This window comes from Phocoena phocoena, chromosome 4, assembly GCF_963924675.1.
Source record: "Phocoena phocoena chromosome 4, mPhoPho1.1, whole genome shotgun sequence".
NCBI classification, from domain to species: domain Eukaryota; kingdom Metazoa; phylum Chordata; class Mammalia; order Artiodactyla; family Phocoenidae; genus Phocoena; species Phocoena phocoena.
The window spans coordinates 145,149,529-145,167,894 of NC_089222.1; the positions used below are offsets into that span (position 1 = coordinate 145,149,529).

At 57.1% G+C, this 18,366-nt stretch overlaps 1 protein-coding gene across 1 annotated transcript; it reads right to left on the reverse strand.

The window, feature by feature from the left end:
* Positions 1-2,251: 2,251 nt before the first annotated feature.
* On the reverse strand, positions 2,252-17,899 carry PTTG1IP (PTTG1 interacting protein). The gene is made up of 6 exons (XM_065876949.1): positions 17,800-17,899; positions 11,151-11,203; positions 9,279-9,387; positions 4,936-5,110; positions 4,066-4,112; positions 2,252-2,298 (listed from the first exon to the last, which is right to left on the reverse strand). Exons 1-6 carry the CDS (start codon positions 17,897-17,899, stop codon positions 2,252-2,254), a joined length of 531 nt encoding a protein of 176 aa, XP_065733021.1.
* Between the last annotated feature and the right edge of the window lie 467 nt (positions 17,900-18,366).

The window sequence follows — 18,366 nt, forward strand, 5'->3', positions numbered from 1 at the left end:
CCTCCCCTAGAAGCCGGGTCCTGGGGTGGGCTTTGAGCCGCTCGGTCCCGGGCGTGGATCGTTGCACCTCCTCCCGGGGGCAGCCAGAGGGGCCAGAAGTGCCCGCCGCCCCCTTCCAGTCACCGTCAGCAGCCCTGTCACTGAAGGCAAGCTCCCGTGCCCAACGCACAGTGAGGCCAAGCCAACCAGAACACTGCAGTTTGGCGCAGAGAAGGGCCCCGCAAGGAGACAGGTGGCTCGGGCTCAAAAAACCCCTGGGCCTTAGGGTGGGAGATGTCTGCTGCTGGTCGCTTGCTTCAAACAGGAGAGCCAGGGACTCCGAGCTCAAAGGTACAGCTGCTTCCCCTGGAGCTCTCTGCACCTGATCCCAGCGCTGCAGGGGTGTTCGGAGGGGGGCTGCTCATTCACACCGGTGGGTGCAGAAGCCCATCTTTACCCAGACAGTCCCGCTGTCCTCACTCCCCAAGCAGTCACGTCCACACCGCCCAGAAATGAAACACAAGGAACGCAAAGCATCGTCAACAAAAGCGTGTATTAATCTGCTGATTGGAAACTGGTTAAAGATTAAGGCACTCAGGCTTACGGTCTCCGTGAGGTTACGGATTTGGGCTGCTCTTAGTGCCATTTCAGAAGCTCATGACTGCACTGACGCTCCCGGGGCGGGCTCCGTGCTGTGTGGGAGGACGGCGCCCGCGGTAACGCCTCGCTCTAACGACTCGCGGACTCGCACTCACAACCCGGCTCTGCTTTCAGCTCGGCAGCCTCAGGTCAAGAGAGTGACTTTACATCCACACGAACTACCGTGTTAATACAAAGTTCACTGAAGTCTATCACAAAGTTTCTTTTATGAACAAACAGTAGAAAGTAAAAATTTGCAAACTGTTATAAAATACTTAGGAATGTTTCATAATACTTTCATTGCTATCAAATGCCCAAGAAACCAGAGAAATAAGACTAAAGAGTTTGTTAAAGGTTGTTTGTGAAACTTAAAGGTAGAACTGTTAAATCAAACAGATCTGTGTAGCTAACAAGGCACGTGCAGCCGTCTGATGACACGTCCTTTGATCGCTGGGTCCGCACGGACTCACCTCACGTGCTCGCTCACCCGCCTCCCCAAAGCTCAATGGTTTTCACATTCAAAGCAATTTGGCAACTAGGACTATTTTCAGATTTAAGAAAGGCTGTTCACGGTGACTCCACGGTCTGCTGTCCCTGCCAGGAAGCACTCAGACCATTTACTGCAGTCACGCGTCTTGATCTGGAAGAAAAGGAACCACCACGTGTGGCCACGGAAGGAAGTTCCCAGAACACGGCCGAGACAAAGGAGCAGAGGCCGGAGCTCAGGTTGTCGGCCAAGCAGGACAGCCACCAGCGTCTGTCGTGCGTGCAGATTCCATCAGCGGCCCCGCGGAGCCTGGCCAGTGCAGGCCCCTGCCCGCCGGGGGCAGACCTGTGGTCACCCAAGAGCCCTAGGTGACCATTGCAGATGGCAGGGCAGGTCTGATTCAGGAGACTCCGCCCCTGGGGCCTGAGGCCTGTGGTCAGCGGGGCGGGAAAGGCAGGCGGAGCCTCTTAGACACGCCAGCCACACACCAGCACCTGACCGACTACTGCCCTTCAGAGAGGTTTTATAATTCGAACTTTTACTGGAAAAATATCTTGATGTTCCAGTAAAGAGACACACTAAAAAATCATCCCATAAGTGGCCTGAACTTTGACAGTAAAGCTTTTTGGTGGGAGAATAAAATCCAAGAATTCTTAAAAAAAGAAAAAAAGACACAAGGTGAGTTAAACTACCGCTCAGTGCTATTCAGTATAGTCAAGGTCAGAAAGCAAACCCTCGTCCAACTGCGTCCTGTACCCTGATGTCAACGGCAAGTCGTCTGTGCTTTTCTGGGGAAATGACAGGGGCTGGGGGGTGGCTCCAAGACGGACTGCAGACGCCCCACTTCCTGCGCATGGAGCTGCGCGGGCCCGGAAGCAGGGAGATGGTCTGCACTGGCTCGCAGACGGAGCAGAGGCCAGGGACGTGCAGTTCCCTCCCCGAATGAACAACAGAAAAGCCCTGACAGTCTTAATGTCTCAAGTGACTAAATACAGAAATCGGAGAAGAGAGAACAGAAGCTCCCAGGCCTGGGCCTGGAGGGCAGCTTCCCTCCCCAGGGTCAGAGGCGGACGGGGCAGCGGGTCCCTGCTGACTCACAGCCCGAGGAAAGGCGTGGAGACCTCTTGCCGTGCCACGAAGTGCGTCTCAGTTGTTCTCGAATCTAGCATATGGGTTTTCTTCTCTAAACAAACCTGAAAGCAAAACGGGCCTGATTAGAAATGCACTCAGCCAACAGGAAACGAGGGTCAGAAAGCAACACATGGTGTCTTATGTGAAGATTTGCTGAGGTCAAAAGGAAGATGGGTATGCCGATGAGCAGCTTCAAACACTACCCTTAACCTTTTCGTGAAAGTCACACCACAGGCGACTTCAAAACCGAAGTGGAATTTATTGGAAACAATATTTCTAAGAAACACAGATCCTAAGAAATAGACTTGTTTGCTAATTCTCTCAAAGGGAAATAAGAAATTTAAAGCCACCGTTTCTTCCCTCAGTGGTTGGCTAAATTATACAGAAGAAAACAAAACAAAACCACCTTACTTTAGATATTCTTATAAATGCTGATTACTTTTCAGAATTAAGGCCACACAAAGAAGGTGACCGTCAGTTTACCTGTGAAGGAGCTAAGTACCCAAAGACTCGGAGTTTTCTCTCTGCATCGTGGAAACACACCCTCTCCCCTCTTTAAACACCTGGACTGCACAGGCAGCTATCCGGAGCCCCTGCAACACATCTACTTACCACAGGGCTCTGGGGGGTGGGGGACAAGGGGGGAAAGCTAAGGGCGGAGGGGAGAGCGCCCTTCTGTCAGAGGAACAGGGCGAGCTCAGCCTGCGGGGGGAAGCGCTCAGCCTGGGGGTGGGGCGGAGCACAGCTGGTTTTGGGTAAAAAGCTATCACGTGCCAGATACCGAATACTAGCAGTCTTGTCAAGGCCCAGCTCCGGCTCTACTTCTAGTTTAGAGGGAAAACACACAGAAACTGCTTTGTGACAAAGAAACCAAAGGCCTTCTAACGTCAAGAGACGGTTTCGTCTGCGGTGCATTTGGCGTTCATAGGGCCAAGCACCTCCCTCCCCCTCCCACCAGTAGCTCGAAGGTTCCCCACAGCTGAGGCTTCCTTCCAAAGTCCAGGCCACTCAAAGGGCTTTACACAAAGGGCACAGGAGAATTCTATCAGTGCAATTAAAGGGCAACTGACCAGCTCCAAGACAGGAACACAGGGAATCCGTGACTGTTCCAGAAAAGGCCTCGTGCAGGCCGAACAGAGCAAAGGTCCAGGATCCCATCACTACCTGTGCTATGTTGTGTGTGTGTGTGTGTGTGTGTGTGTGTGTGTGTGTGTGTGTACACGCACACAAGCACACAACCATCTCGTCTTTTATTTACATTCATGTTAAAATCAGATGCCAGAAAGCTTTCCATGATTTCCAAACTTCGTTGGAAACCAAGTGCCAGGGAGCAGAAGACACCAATGATATCGGTGGTTTGAAAATCAGTACAGAGCCAGCTAAACACAGGAGCAGGCTCAGTGCTCTCGAACACCGAAAAAATAGTCCCCCCACTGAAAACCTCACCGAACAAAAGCCCAGAACAGAACCAGGACACAGCTCCCAGGAAACAAGCGGTCCAAGGCCTCAGTGTGGCTACTGCCGACTCGGTCAGGAGGCGGGCCGGGAGCAACTCCAGCACGAGGGAGAAGGCGGGCAAAGCCCCGCAGGTAAGGGACTCACCCCACCGCAGGGCAAACGAGTCCACAAGGCGGCAAAGGGCAACAGCACTTCACCAGCAAGCAGGTGCCAGGAAGGCTGGCAGAGGCAGAGCACCCGCGGGCCTCGTCTTACAGGCACTGCTCCCCGTGCAGCCCACACCCTATAGCAGAGCCCGCCGGGCGCTGGGCGCGGCCAAGACGGCCAGGCCAGCTCCTGCCGACAGAAATGCAGAGCCAGGCGATTCTCACCGTATTTCCTCCTGATCTCATCATGTCTCGACTTCATCTCTGCTCTCCTAGAAAACACAGAAATCCCTTTCAGCAGCAAATTACAGTGTACATTTCGTGTGTGTGTGTGTGTGTGTGTGTGTGTGTGTGTCTGCACGGCTTGTGGGATCTTAGCTCCCCGACCAGGGATCAAAGCTGGGGCCCCTGCAGTGGAAGCGCAGAGCTCTAACCACTGGGCCGCCAGGGAAGTCCCCACAGTGTAATTCCAACGGCTGTGCCTTTCACTCCATCGTGGCCTCCGGGAGCCAGAGCCGGGTGGTGGCGGCTCTGATGTGGCCACAGCCACGCTCCCACCGGGACAGGCAGGGAGCTGAGCACGGACCCCTTCATTTCAAGGAAAGCAATTCCAATACCCCGTACTGTGACTGAAGACATTTTTTTCCGTATGAAAACGAACCAATCAGCAAAGATCTTACGCTTGGTTCTGAGGACGGTTAGGAGCTCGCAGGAGCCTCGTCCCGGCAGCTGCGGGCTGACAAGCCCCCAGCCCCCCCGCGCACACGCCAAAGGGCTCCGGAACCTGGGACGCACGGTCACCAGAGCACTAGTCACACAAAAGGCCCGGTGTGGCCTCGGACAGACAGGAGACCCCAGGCAGAAGCCTTCCTCCTGCTGAGCCCCCGCGGGCTCAGAACCGGACGGGCCTCCAGAGGCCTCGCCGGGCCCAGCCCCGAAGTCCCAGCTGGTGGCCACCGGCCAGGTTCCTGCCACGCGGCTTCCCGCCCTCCACGCCACCACCGAGAAGCCCCCTCGGACGCCCGACACGGTCCTGACTTTTCCACGTGGAGAAAGCTGGGACCGAGTAACCGCCCCCGGGTCGCGGGGCCTCACCGCTCCTCCTGGCGGACCCGGCGCTCCTCTCGCTCCCGAGCAGCCCTCTCGTCGCTCTTGTCCGGCCGCCGGCTCCGCCTCCTCCCGCAGCAGCAGAGGCAGCAGCAGCAGGCGACGCCCAGCAGCAGGGCGCCCCCAAGCACCGACAGGGCGATGGTCAGGGCCTCGAAGTTCACTGCCAACGCAAAGGCGCAGTCAGGGCCCCGCTCACGGCCACGCCCCCTCCTCGGCGGGGGGAACGGACTGACGACGACGCCCCGCCTTCCTCCAGCCTGCTTCTGTGACTGTCACCATTTCCATCAACCTGAAGCAACAGGTAGCTTTTCTCATCACCTGATGCTGGAAGGCTGTTTCCAACCTGAGAAAAGTTAACAAAACCAGGAAGAAAGAGAAGCTCCGCAGTGCACTCAGCTGCTACAACACCTGAAACTCAAGCTCACGCAATCGGATGCTAAGCCCAACGCGGCTTCCGTGATTATCTAAGTCAAAGACCAGAGCCTCCCATCTGCTGCCAACAGGACACACGTCTGCCCGCGCGGGCAGAGCACCAGCTGGAGCTGCGGCCCAGGCCAACGCCCAGGGGCTGGAAAACGGTGACTGTATTTCCTGTCCAGACCAAACGCACTCAGAACAAGTTGCAATTCTTTCCAACTTCTCTTGAGGATTTACAAATTAAAACCAGTCACTCGGTACTTTTCCACTCCATTCAAGCCAGAGCTTATCACAGGGCAGGCTGACACCTTCCAGTTAGCACCGCCCCGCCCCGCCCCGCCCAGCGGTGCGACCATCACAGGACAGCCTCCTGCCGCACAGAGCTCAGAGCTCATAAGCTCGGGTGCCACTGGCCTCTTGGTTGGGGGGAGGTGGGGTGGGCTGGGGTCTGGAAGGTGAGAGCTCTTCCTCGGGTCGGGGAGGGAGACACCAGTGCCCCGGTGCCCCCAGCCCCCCTCAGGATGCCAGCGTGACAGCACCCGCTCTGCCTTCTGAGCTTTGAACCATGTGGTTTTTCCTCCTCTGACCTGTTCTGGAAGTGCCAGAATTGCAAGATACAGTAGTAACAGGAGACTGCCACAAGCAGGTGGCGTAACTTTTTGACTAGAGAACTCGAGAACAATCAACTTTATTTTTATTTACTTTTTAAAATAAATTTATTTATTTTATTTATTTTTGGCTGCGTTGGGTCTTCGTCGCTACACGTGGACTTTCTCTAGTTGCGGCGAGCAGGGGCTACTCTTCATTGTGGTGCGCGGGCTTCTCATTGTGGTGGCTTCTCTTTATTGTGGAGCACGGGATCTAGGCGCATGGGCTTCAGCAGTTGTGGTGCACAGGCTCAGTAGTTGTGGTGCACAGGATTAGTTGCTCCGCTGCATGTGGGATCTTGCTGGACCAGGGATTGAACCCGTGTCCCCTATGTTGGCAAGTGGATTCTCAACCACTGTGCCACCAGGGAAGTCCCGAGAAAAATCAACTTTAAAAACCGACGAGGGGGGCTTCCCTGGTGGCGCAGTGGTTGAGAGTCCGCCTGCCGATGCAGGAGACACGGGTTCGTGCCCCGGTCCGGGAAGATCCCACGTGCCGCGGAGCGGCTGGGCCTGTGAGCCATGGCCGCTGAGCCTCTGCGTCCGGAGCCTGTGCTCCGCAATGGGAGAGGCCACAACAGTGAGAGGCTCGCGTACCGCAAAAAAAAAAAAAAAAAAAAAAACAAAAACCGACGAGGGACTTTCCTGGTGGCACAGTGGTTAAGAATCCACCTCCCAATGCAGGGGATGTGGTTTTGATTCCTGGTCAGGGAACTAGATCTCACATGCTGCAGCTAAGAGTCTGCATGCCACAACTCTGGAGCCTGCGAGCCACAACTAAGGAGCCCACGTGCCACAACTAAGAGGCCAGTGAGCCACAACTAAGGAGTCTGCCTGCCACAACTAAGACCCAGTGCCACCAAAATAAATAAATAAAATAAAATTTAAAAGAAACCAAGAAAAAACAAAAACCCGTGAGACCAATAAGACAGCTGGCTCTAAAATACACCTACCCCCACAAGAGCTTTTCTGATTAGCAGCTAAACCCAGTCATAAAACAGAAACAGAAATTCCACCATGATGGGAAACTAAACTATGGGCTTATTTCCGAGAAATCTACTCTAGGACGTACTAGACCTGAACAGAGAGAGACACCTGTTCCCAGATGAGGGTTCAAACGGTAAAGATCTTGCTGTTCTCCAACTGAACGTGTGTGTGTTTTTGTTTGTTTTTTGGCCGAGCTGTGCAGCATGTGGGATCTTAGTTCCCCGACCAGGGATTGAACCCAGGTCCCCTGCAGCAGAAGTGCAGAGTCTTAACCACTGAACCACCATGGAAGTCCCCTGAACGTATATATTTAAGGTCGTTACAATCACAACCCCAATTTTGCCTAGAACTGGTTGAGATGATTCTACAGTTACTTGTAAGAATAAAAGCACCTGTGGCTCAGGGCTGAGTTAGTGTGAGGTGCTGCCCCGACGGGGTGGACCGCAAGGCCCCACCCGCTCGGCTCCCGTGGATGAGGCTCCAGCTCCCTGCAGGCCCGAGGAATAAACCCGACAAGGACAACGCACCTTCTCTCAGGAACTGTGGGTACCGCACCCTCCTGTGACTACAAAGTCTGCCCCCCAGCGCCCCTGCTCACCCCCCGTGAGCCCCTGTGCCCCGATGCTGCCTGGAGCGGCATCAACTGGGGCAGCCACGCTTGAGAACCGTGTGGCCCACCACCTAAGGCTAGACGTGGAAGGGGTGCCAGTCAGCGGTGTGCGCCTGAGCGCCCGCCCAGGGCGGGTGGGTGTCTGTGTCCAGCCCACGCGGCAGCACACGGCAGCCCGCACACAGCCCAGTGTCCACCAGTGCCCCGGAGCGGTCGCCCACGGTGTCCTAAGGGATAGGCGAGCGCTGGACGTGGTCCGTGTGTCTTGCTGAGTGGCGATAACCTGCAGACTCACGTGAAAATTCACTGAGTACACGGGCATTTGTATATGCACAAGTGTACATGCATGTGTGCACGCATGTGTCTGTACTTGCACGTGTGTACGTGTGCGTGTCCTCTGGAGTCCAGGGCCCGGAGAGAGGGAGCGAGGGCCACGTGTGCACTGTGTTAGAGTCACGCTTCAGTTTAAAAGCATTTTAACAGTTAAGGTCCCAGATGCTGATGGTTGGTTCCCTGGTGCGGGAGCCATCTCTGCGGAACAGACGGGGAGGGAAGGTTCCACGGAGGAGGCGGCCGCCAACATGGAAGCAGATGGCCGTGTGGCCCAAGGAGCCTTTCTGGAGTGAGGGCAGCAGAGGGAATGCCCAGCTGGGAGGACGTGACGGGTGTGCCTGCACATGTACACGCACCCATACACACACACTCCCACAGACACAAACTTCTGGGTTCCCTGGGTTTCAGCTGGTGAAATCAGAAGTGAGTCATTTCAGACGGAGGCTGACAGATTCTGAGATGGAAATCAATTAGAAAAAAGACAGATAAAACAGATCCTCACAATTCTCTGCAAGAACACTGGCTCCTATGACCTGTAGCCAGGCGGCCTCCCAATGGCCCCAAACCTGAAGCCATAAAGGAAGGATTAATAAGCCCAGGTCATAAAAATGAGCTCCATGTGGCAACACACACCACAAACCAACTTAAAAGGCCACCTAGGAAACAACCTGGGTCTCACCTAGGGATCACTTCCCTTGGAGAAAGAGCAGGGGCAGGGTTAGGGTTAGGGTTAGAGTTAGGGTTAGGGAACGGGCAAGGTTTAGGGTACAGGTTAGGGTACGACAACGGTTTAGGGTCAGCGTACGTGTTAGGGTACGGGTTAGGGTTAGGGTACGGGCTAGGGTAAGGCTTCCGGTAAGGGTTAGGGTTAGGGTTAGAGTTAGGGTTAGGGAACGGGCACGGTTTAGGGTACAGGTTAGGGTACGACAACAGTTTAGGGTCAGCGTACGTGTTAGGGTACAGGTTAGGGTTAGGGTACGGGCTAGGGTAAGGCTTCGGGTAAGGGTTAGGGTTAGGGAACGGGCACGGTTTAGGGTGCAGGTTAGGGTACGACAACGCATTAGGGTTAGGGTACGGGTTAGGGTACGACACTGAGACAGGTGCTGACACGCCACCCGCATGGCCCCGGGACGTGGGGAGATGCCTGCAGAGCAGAGCCAAGGCCGTAGCCTTCAGGGCAGCCTCCAGACCCGGGCCGGCCACTTTCCCAGACGCCACCGCTCTCACCGGCCTCCCCCACCTCCCCACTCCTGGCAGCTTACATTACCTGAGCACAACCAGAATTTTCAAAATGGCACTGGTTTTGCAAGAAGCCAATGAGAACAGCGACTTACCCCAGCACACGCCCCAGCGCGCAGAGCTCAGCTTGCAGAGAGAGCTGGGCGGCAGGATTTTGGTCACCGGGTAGTCCAAGCACGCCTTGTCAGTGTTGCACCAAAGACACTGCAAGAGGCGATGACAGGGCATCAGACGCGTAAATGCTGAAGGGCAGACGGGCCAGGGTCCGACCTGCGCCAGCCCCGCCAGCCACACTGCTGTCCCCCCTCGGCCCCCTTCCCAACACTGGCTCAACGCCGCCAACCCACCAAGGCCCTCCTCACTCAAACCCCTTCCACCAGGCGCCCTGCCGGCCTCGCGGCCTCCTTGCTGGTCCCCGCCCGGGGCCTCTGCATGGCCTGCTCCCCTCGCCCGGATGCTGCCCTCCCTTCCGAGGCACCACCTTCTAACACCCAGAGCATCCAGGCGTCAGCCGCCTGCAGGAGGGACCGAGCCAGGCATGGTTGGAGTGGTGTCCGTCCACAGTTATCACCCTGTAAAGATGCTAATTTGATCCCTAGGACTGAACCAAGCGGTCTGTCTTATTGCTGGCTGTCTTAAAGATGATTCAACTAAAGCACAAGGGCATCTGTCCAGAACCGCAGAGCTGGAGAAAACCTGGCAGGTGTGCCCGAGCCCCTGGAATGCACGGCAGAGACCTGGCCAGCACACCAGCCGAGGGGCCCAGAGCCGGGCAGGCACTGGCACAGATGTGAGGTTTGGGTCAACCTAACAACCCGCCCAGGTCAGGACGTTCAGGATATTTTCAAGCTTGAAGGTAAAGATTTTACTAAGTTTTTTTTCTTTGAAGTTTTAACAGGATGGAAAGACATGGTATGTTTTGGTCCCAAGTTAGGGTGAAAATCTGTTACAGAAAAATGTTTTAGTGAAACCTGGGGTCCCAGGGCCACTGACACAGTGTCCACTTTGGTGTCTTGTGTTCAAAATGACAAAGAGCAGGGAGGCCCTCTTCATTTTGGCCGTTTCAGAATACCTTCCATTTCAGTGGTTCTTTCCTGGCTTAACAATTTCTGGGAAATCCACCATTTTCAAACAGCTCCAGTTTTAAACACCTAATTTTCCATTTTTACATGACGGTTTTACCGAAAGCCATACGAGCTCACTAGGACGATAAGTTCTCTTTGTGGTGGTGTCGTGGCTGTTTGTCACTCTTGTTTTTTAGATTAATGAGGTACACGCACGTGGTGAACAACGCAAGGGTGCCAGCAGATCCTTCCAGAAGCCCGTGTGCATAAAGGATTCGCACGCAGCGGGGTCTGCCCTGGCTTTCATCTGCACTTCTAACCTCACCTGTCTGGGTTCAGAGTGGGGGTCAGGCCTTCAGAGGAGGTGTGCACCCCGCTGTGGTCTGGGCACCCCCCAACCCCACACAAGGAGGGCGAGCACGGACACTCCAGCTCGAGGCCCCCTCAGCACTGCGAGAGCCCGGCGGGGGCCGGGAGGGCTCGGGGTCCGTCTGTAAGACAAGAGGCCTCCAAGGTGGAGTGAGCCCCGTGGGAAAGCCCTGGGCACAGGTCAACAGTCGCAGACGAGGGGCTAAACGTGCTCCCGCCTCCCCGGCCCCCACCCTGCTGCCGGGCAACTCTGCTCACGCCTGCGGGCCCCAGGAGCTCACACAAGTTCCGGGCTGTGTGAAACTTACGTGCTTTATGTCAGGAGTGGCAGTAGCATGTGAGCAACACTCAAGTGGCACGTGCAGCTCCCACAAGACGGTTTAATATGCCTGAGAAAGGCTGTTAAGAGCCGTCATGAAAAATACCTCCACAAACCCCAGACCACAGAACCCGGAACACACACAAGCGGCCCTGGACTCAGAGGCAGCGGGTCTGCTCCTGGATCACATGCTGACCTGACCCTGTGCTACTTACAGAGACATTCTTCAGGCACTCTTCACAGGTTCTGTTTGTGTTCTGAGAACAACCTGCAGGGGAAAGAACAAACATCACTGAGAATGCTGTGGGGTCAACGTGGGGAGGGGGGGGCGAGTGACGCTCAGAGCCCGGAACACACGGCCCCTCCCGCGCCAAGCCTTCAAGGCACGCAGACTGGGCCTCTACAAGCAGGGCCCTGGCAGGACACACAAGCAGCACACGTGTGGTCCTGACCCCAGGGGTCTCCTGGGAGAGAAGACGGTGCCGCCCAGCAAGGCCAGCCCCCGGCGTCTCACCTGCATGGTCGCACACCACTGACTGTCTAGTCAGCAGACGCCCTGGAACCAGAGGCCACAGCGATGCCAGGCCAGACTCAAGCCAGGCCGTGGCCCCCTCGGCGGTCCCAACCCTGCGGAGCACCCCCTGCACCCCCGGGCACTCTTCACCACACAGGTGCTACGGGAAGGGCTCAAACCCCGAGCAGCTGACAGCTCTGGAACCCAAGCTAAGCAGAAGTGAAGAGCTGGTGTACAAATAAAGGATTCCAATCCACCATCAAGCAGCTGCTCTTCACCCCACACCGCCCCTTAAGACACGCACACACTTGGAAGAGGCCTGAGCACATCCCATCAGCCACCAGGAAAGGCACGTGAGAATCGCAGTCAGGGCCCACTTCACACCCACCAGAACGGCTGCATTACAAAGACTGACGATGCTAATGGTGTGAGGACGGGGCGGGCGGGCTCAGCGGCTCAAAAACAAACACGTGCTCCTCCGAGACTCGGCAATTCCACTCTCAGTCTCGTACCCAAGACAAACCAGAACACACGTGCACAGGGACACCTGCATAGGGAGACATGCACAGGGGGCTGATGGCAACTTTATGTATAGGAACAGCTGAGAGCTGAGAATGGCCCAGATGTCCAGGTGCCCCGCATGCCCCTCGGCCTCCCCACTGGTCCTGAGAGCTGCCAGGTGGCTCCCTGGCCAGGGCCTCTGCGTGGCCTGCTCCTCCTACCTGGATGGAGGACCCAACCCTCCCCGGGACCACCTCCTCCTAACACGCTGTACCCAAGGGGCAAGGGGACAGAGGTCGTTGGAGGATGGACAGGGAAACTGGTCCAGTCCTACAGTGGGACATTCTTCAGCCCTAAAAAGAAGTCTACGTCACACATGATGACTCTACAAATCACGTGTGTTGGGGGAAGCCTCCCGCAAAGGCCCGCAGCGCAGGGCTCGGGGATGGGTGAGACTCATCTTCGGGGGCCGGGTGGGGCCCCAAGCTCCTGGAGAGGCCTGTTCTGAGGCTTGCAGGAGGTCAGGGTCTCACAGGTGTAACTCACTGGATGGCACACGTAGGATTCCTGCACTTCACTGTATGTAAACTTGATCTCAAAAGAAGGAGACGAACGCTGAGCTCTTAGTGATGAGGTGCACGGGGAGGAGGTGGGGGCATGCGCGGCTGTAACTTCAAAACGCGACAGACCTGGTGGTGGGCGGAGGGCCGCTCACTGCCCAGGTCTCCCAACTCCCCTCAACTTTCCAAGGTTTTCCTAATAAAATGCAGGGCGAAAGAGCTTTAGCTTTAGCTTACAACTGTCTTCGTGTTTGCTGCTGCTGTGAAATAGCTGGAGAGCTCTTCTGTTCAACAGCCTTCTACGCTCCATTTTTAAAAACCAAAATCCTCTTTTATCTGAAGTGAAAGCTCCTTCTGTCACAACACACCATCCTACGGCAGGCATTATGGAGCAGTGCCCTCCTCAGAGCCTCTAGTGGCGTGCTGCTTGGTTCGTGTTCAAGCCGATCCTACACTGCTTTACTCCCTCAGCCCCAGGAAGGAGGAGCCAGTTGGCGGCCCCTGAAATACCTCCACTTCTCAGAGTACTGCCGAGAGGGGCCCCGGGGCCCTGTGGACCGGCAGGAGGGAACAGCCCCGAGGACGGTTTCACTCACAAGCCGGACTCGCAGTTCTGTCCACCAAGGGGCTGAGAGAGGACGGCACACATGTTGCCAGGTCTCTGGTCTCCAGCCACTGTCCCCGCTAAAAGGAAACGGGCAGAGAAAGGACAACACCGGCCTCGGACAGCTTGCAAAGCCAGAAAGTGGCACAAGGACCCAGAAGCCAGCGTGGAGGGGGTCCTCCTTGCCAAAGTGGCACAACTTAACATCAGAGTGAACGACAGTAATGGACCCTCACCTCCTGAACGCCCATGATTTCACACGGACACAGAATAAACACAGGGAAGGACAACTAGCCAGGAGTCTCCGTCACAGGAAACAGGGACACCAAGACCACTGTGCCGTCTGCGGAGGGACAAGATGTTACGTACGGTGTCAGAGCACCCCCCGCCCCGGTTTAATTATACCTGTGAATAGAAAATGGCACCTGAAAAGTGATCGGAGATATCACCAAGACAACCTGTGACAGGACAGCGGCACCAAGTGACAGCAGGTGCCTCTGAGGGCGCGGGAAGGACAGGCACCCAGTGGCCGAATCCTCCCCAGATGCACCCGAATCAAATCAGAGGAAACCAGCCCGGACCACAAAGGGCATCTGAGCACAAGGACAGGCTGAGGAGCTATTCCAGGGGAACAGAGGATGAGAGACATGACACCTAAAAGCAACATGCCAGCCGGGGTCAGAGGACCGAGGACGCTACTGAGGTAACTGGTGATCTGTGTGTACAGTCGTGTGTTAAATCAAGGGTCCGGGATCGTACCCACGGTCACTGTGCAGCCCTGACCGTCACGTTCCGGCTACGCCCTTCTCAGGAGATGCACCCTGGTGAATTTAGGGTAAATGGCCACATCACAACTTGCTCTCAAACGGTTTGGTGACAAGAGTAACAGGCAGTGACTTCCCTGGTGGTCCACTGGTTAAGACTCAGCGCTTTCACTGCAGTGGCCCGGGTTCAATCCCTGGTCAGGGAAGGAAGATCCCACAGGCCGCCAGGCACGGCCAAAAGAAACAGAAGCAAGCAGACACAGACAAGGAGCAGCAAAGCAAATATGGCAAAGGCTGGAAGAACAGAAAGGGACTCAGGAGTTCACTGTACCAGTCATTCCTTCAACTTTTTCTGCTAAAGCGCTGGGCAGGGAGGTATGGCGGGGACCGCAAGGCGCCTACCACACCCAGTCCTTCTGAAGCACTGTGAGAGAGGCCCCAGGCAGCAGGTGCTAAAGCATGGGAACTTTTTCTCACGCCTCTCCAATTTAAAGGTCTGTGTGATAACTGGCCTTGCGTGAACTAACCTAACCGACATCGGCTCCAAGATACACACCATAAACCGGTCCACCCTGGGCTCTCTGGGTCACACGCCAGATGAGTCAACAGAGAGGCCGGGAACGCCAAGGTTCAACAGCCCTCCCAAAGTCAGGTCAGAGCCGAGACAAGGTAGTTCCCTCCTCGCCCTTGAAAACCCCAGGGTGCTTTTCGTAGTGACAGGGAAATCCATTAACCATTTGCAGCTGCTTCAGGGACGGGGCGTCAGCAGTCACTCACTGCATCTCATCTCATCCCAGAAACAGAAAACTTCGTGCTGAAAGCCAGAGGCATGTACACATCTGGCCTGAGTGTCCGAGGGCTAACGCTGAATGTCACTGTCCTGACTTCGGAAGGCCCGTGGCCGGGACTCTTCAGCTTGGACTCGCCTTACCAATGACTAGAGAACCTTGTCTCATGCTCTTGGGAAACTAAGTTAAAGAAAAAAAAGGTTCTCAGGACACACTAACCCACGATGCATCTGAGCACTGCTTAAGCACAAAAGGGCACGCTAGTGTGTGTAAAGAGGGACGTTTTAAAGAGACAAGGAAGTGAGTCAGTATATTTACCGCGGAACGCAACAGGCCAGAGGGCGGCCTGCACTCAGCAGTGCCCTCAGCAGTGGAAAAGCCCCAGAACCGGGCACTATGGCCATGCCGCACGGTGACGGGGCACAGAGTGCCCGCACTGTCAATTTCACGTGAGAAACGAGGCAGAAAGCTCACCTAGACAAAAAGTCCTGGCTGTCCCACCGCCTCAGCAGAAAAGGGGGAGTGAGGAGGGCAGAGGGCAAGGGCTCGGACCCGTGCACACACCCCATGCCCCGCAACCTGCCTGGAAGCCCCCGTTCTCTGCAGCAAGACCGCTGTAAGGAGCCCCCACCCCCAGCTACCCCGGCCACCACCAGCTCCTCCAGACCCCTCTGTTTAGGACAAGACTGAGGTTCCTTTAGGGGCTGCCTTCCCTCTAGATGTAAAGGTGAAACTCTGGGGTGGAGCCTGACCCCACACCCAATTAGAGCGGGGTCCAAAGCCCATGAAACTTCTTTAATTCAATGAACTTCCCTCTGAAGATCTTCAACACCTTGTCGGTTCCTAACGTCTCCCCCCCACCCAAGCGCACAGTAAAGGCAGACGCTAGACATGGCTGTGTCTGGACCGGTATGATGCTCTGAAGTCACACGCCGTGATGGTTAATTTCATCTGTCAGATTGACTGGGCTAAGGGATGCCCAGAGAGCTGCTAAAACACTTTGTTTCTTTCTTTCTTTTTTTAAGATTTTTTTTCTTTTTTTCTTTTTTTTTTTTTTTTTGTGGCCTTGCCGTGCAGCTTGCAGGATCTTAGTTCCCCAACCAGGGATGGAAGCGCAGAGTCCTAACCACTAGACTGCCAGGGAATTCCCAAAACACTGTTTCTGGTAGTGTCCGTGAGGGTGTTTCCAGAAGAGACGAGCGTGAGTTGGTGGACGGATGAAAGCACCCGGCCCTCTCCAAGGTGGGTGGCCATGACCTAACCAATTGAGGGCCCGAACAGAACAGAAAGGCAAGGAAGGAGGTGTCTGCTCTTTGTGTGAGAGCGGAGACGCCCACCTCCCCCTGCCCTTGGGCCTTCAGGCGTAGACTGGGCCGTATCCCCCGGGCTCCCCACTGCCTGGCCTTGAGGTGTGGCCTGCGCTACACGCCAGCTCTCCCGGAAAGCAGACGGCAGCTCATGGGGCTCCTCGGCCCCTCAGTCACGTGATCCAGTCCCTCATAATAACTCTTTCTCTATAGCTACGTATATCCTGTTGGTTCTGTTTCTCTAGAGTGATTTTTCCTAATACACACAGCATCCTTGCGAGGAAAACAAAGCCTCTTAAATAGTGTAGTCACATTCCTACAGCATGACAAGTGGTAAAGTCTCACAGCAAGCCCGGTCTCAGTGTGGCTAGAAGAAGAGCCACTTTTCTCCTGAAATACTAGGATTAGAGTCCAGTTTCACTCCCAAACTGTCACAGGACAGGCCCACTCAACCCACAGGAGTCTCTGCCCTTAAGTCCAGGGCTAGGGCAGGGTGAAAAGCTGGCAGTCAAACACACCTGGGGCGCTTCCTGACACACTCACTTTAACAATGCACACCCAGGGGCCACCAAGGAGAGGTTCTCGGGCGACTGAGGACTCTTGGCTCTCAGCCACCCAGTTTGGTAGAAAAGCAGTCACACCACATTTGTGCTGAACAATCCATCTGGGCCGCAAGTTCCCTATTCTGTGTCCCTCGACTCTGCATTAACGAATAGTATCACAAACGTACACACAAGTACGCCTAGAAGGCGATGAGAAAAAACTCAAGTAGTCCTGCCCTGGAACCGACACCCCATGAGGTCACAGAGAGGAAAGGTGCTTTGCTGTGCTAAACAGAAGGTAAGGAAGCCGCAGCTAACTGGCGCTGAGAAAACCCCTGGCCCCTCAGGCTGACCCAGGTCGGTTAGGCCACCGGCCCGAGGCTCGATTCCCCACACTAGCGACCACGCGGGGATGCCACACAGCAGCCAGATCAAACGCTCCCAAGATCCCCAGCAGCCTGCAGACCACCTACAGGAAGCCACCCTCCAGCATCAGCGCTTCTGGAACTGCTGGGCCCTTAGGTCACGCACTCCCCTCACCACCACCCCCTGACTCTTAACTGCCGTTTCCTGGTCGGGCCCCCCAGGAACTCGTCGCCTCCACTTGCCGGTCACCACCGTGGGCCCGGCACCTGGCACAGGTAGTTAGTTACTGAGGACAGCGGGGATCGCCTAGCAAGGCCGCCCACCTGCCCACGCAGCGCGGGCCTGCAGAGCCCAGGAACCAGCGGCAGGGCGGGCTCAGCCCAAGCACCGGCCGCTCTCCCTGGAGCTCCTCGGAGGGGCCTACTCCGCACGGTGGCGGGTGTAGGGGCCACATACAGGCCTCCTCGAAGCGAGCAGGGCCCCCAACACACCAGCCGCGCCCGCACAAGGGCCCGGCCCCTGGACCCCGGCCGCCGACCCGCTGTGGGACAAGCGAGCTCCCCAGCTCTGCTTTCGACCCCGAGTCCACACCCGAGACGGCTCTTTCCGAGGGTCGTGGCGCCGCTGCGCTCGGCCAGGCCGACGCCGCGGTCCCGGACCACCCCGCATGCTGAGCCAGGACAAAGGGCCGGCCCGCCGCCGTCCCCGAGCCCCGCCGCCCCAGGCTGCGAACCGACACTCGGGTGGCCCCCCGGCCGCAGACGGCGCGGGCCCGGAGCAGCGACCCAGAGCGGCTGCGACCCCCGGCCCTCCGCGCCCCATGACCCCGACACCGCGCTCCCCCCAGGCCTCCCCCTCCGCCGCGACCCCGCCCCGCACCCCCGCCCCTCCGCCCCCGAGCCCGCCGGCTGCCCTCACCCTGCGCGGCGGCCGCCGGGAGAAGCAGCAGGAACAGCGCGGCGCCGCCGACGGCCAGTCCCCAGCGCGGAGTCGGCCCGCGGACCCTGCCGGACGCCATGGCGCCTGCGACCCCGCCAGTCGGTCGTCGTCCTCGTCTGCCGGACGCGCAGCACCTCGGACCCCGGCCAGGCGCCTCCGCCCGGAAGGGCCGCGCGCCGGAGGCGGGCGGGGCGGCGGACGGGCCAGTGCGGAACGGGGGCCCGCCCCGCGCCGCTCGCGGTCCCGCCTCCCGGCGCGCGGTCAGTGCGCCTGCACGGCGGGAAGGGGGCGGGCCGCGGTGGGGGCGGGGGGGGGGGGGGCCGCTGAGGCTCAGTGCGCTTGCGCGGTTGGGAGGGGTGCTACGCGACCTTGACCCTAAAGGGGTGGAGGAGCGCTCAGCGAGTGGACGGGAGCCCTTGCTTTCTGGCTTGGTCCCGCGGGCCTCGCAGAGCCAGCACGCTGGGGCCCTGACCCCCGCCCGGAAGACCTCCGACCCGGAGGTCACCTCCCCCGAGTCGGGGCTCGGGCCGCGGGGAGGGAGCGGGC

What these genes read in the sequence shown, in the direction of transcription:
- PTTG1IP (XM_065876949.1), bottom strand. Translation starts at nt 17,899, where the DNA reads ATGGCGTCCGGCAGGGTCCGCGGGCCGACTCCGCGCTGGGGACTGGCC. An exon ending in CCCGGCGGCCGCCGCGCAGG is followed by an intron (nt 11,204 to 17,799) that starts GTGAGGGCAGCC and finishes TTTCCCCTGCAG; the next exon opens with GTTGTTCTCAGAACACAAAC. An exon ending in TGAGATCAGGAGGAAATACG is followed by an intron (nt 2,299 to 4,065) that starts GTGAGAATCGCC and finishes TTTTGCTTTCAG; the next exon opens with GTTTGTTTAGAGAAGAAAAC.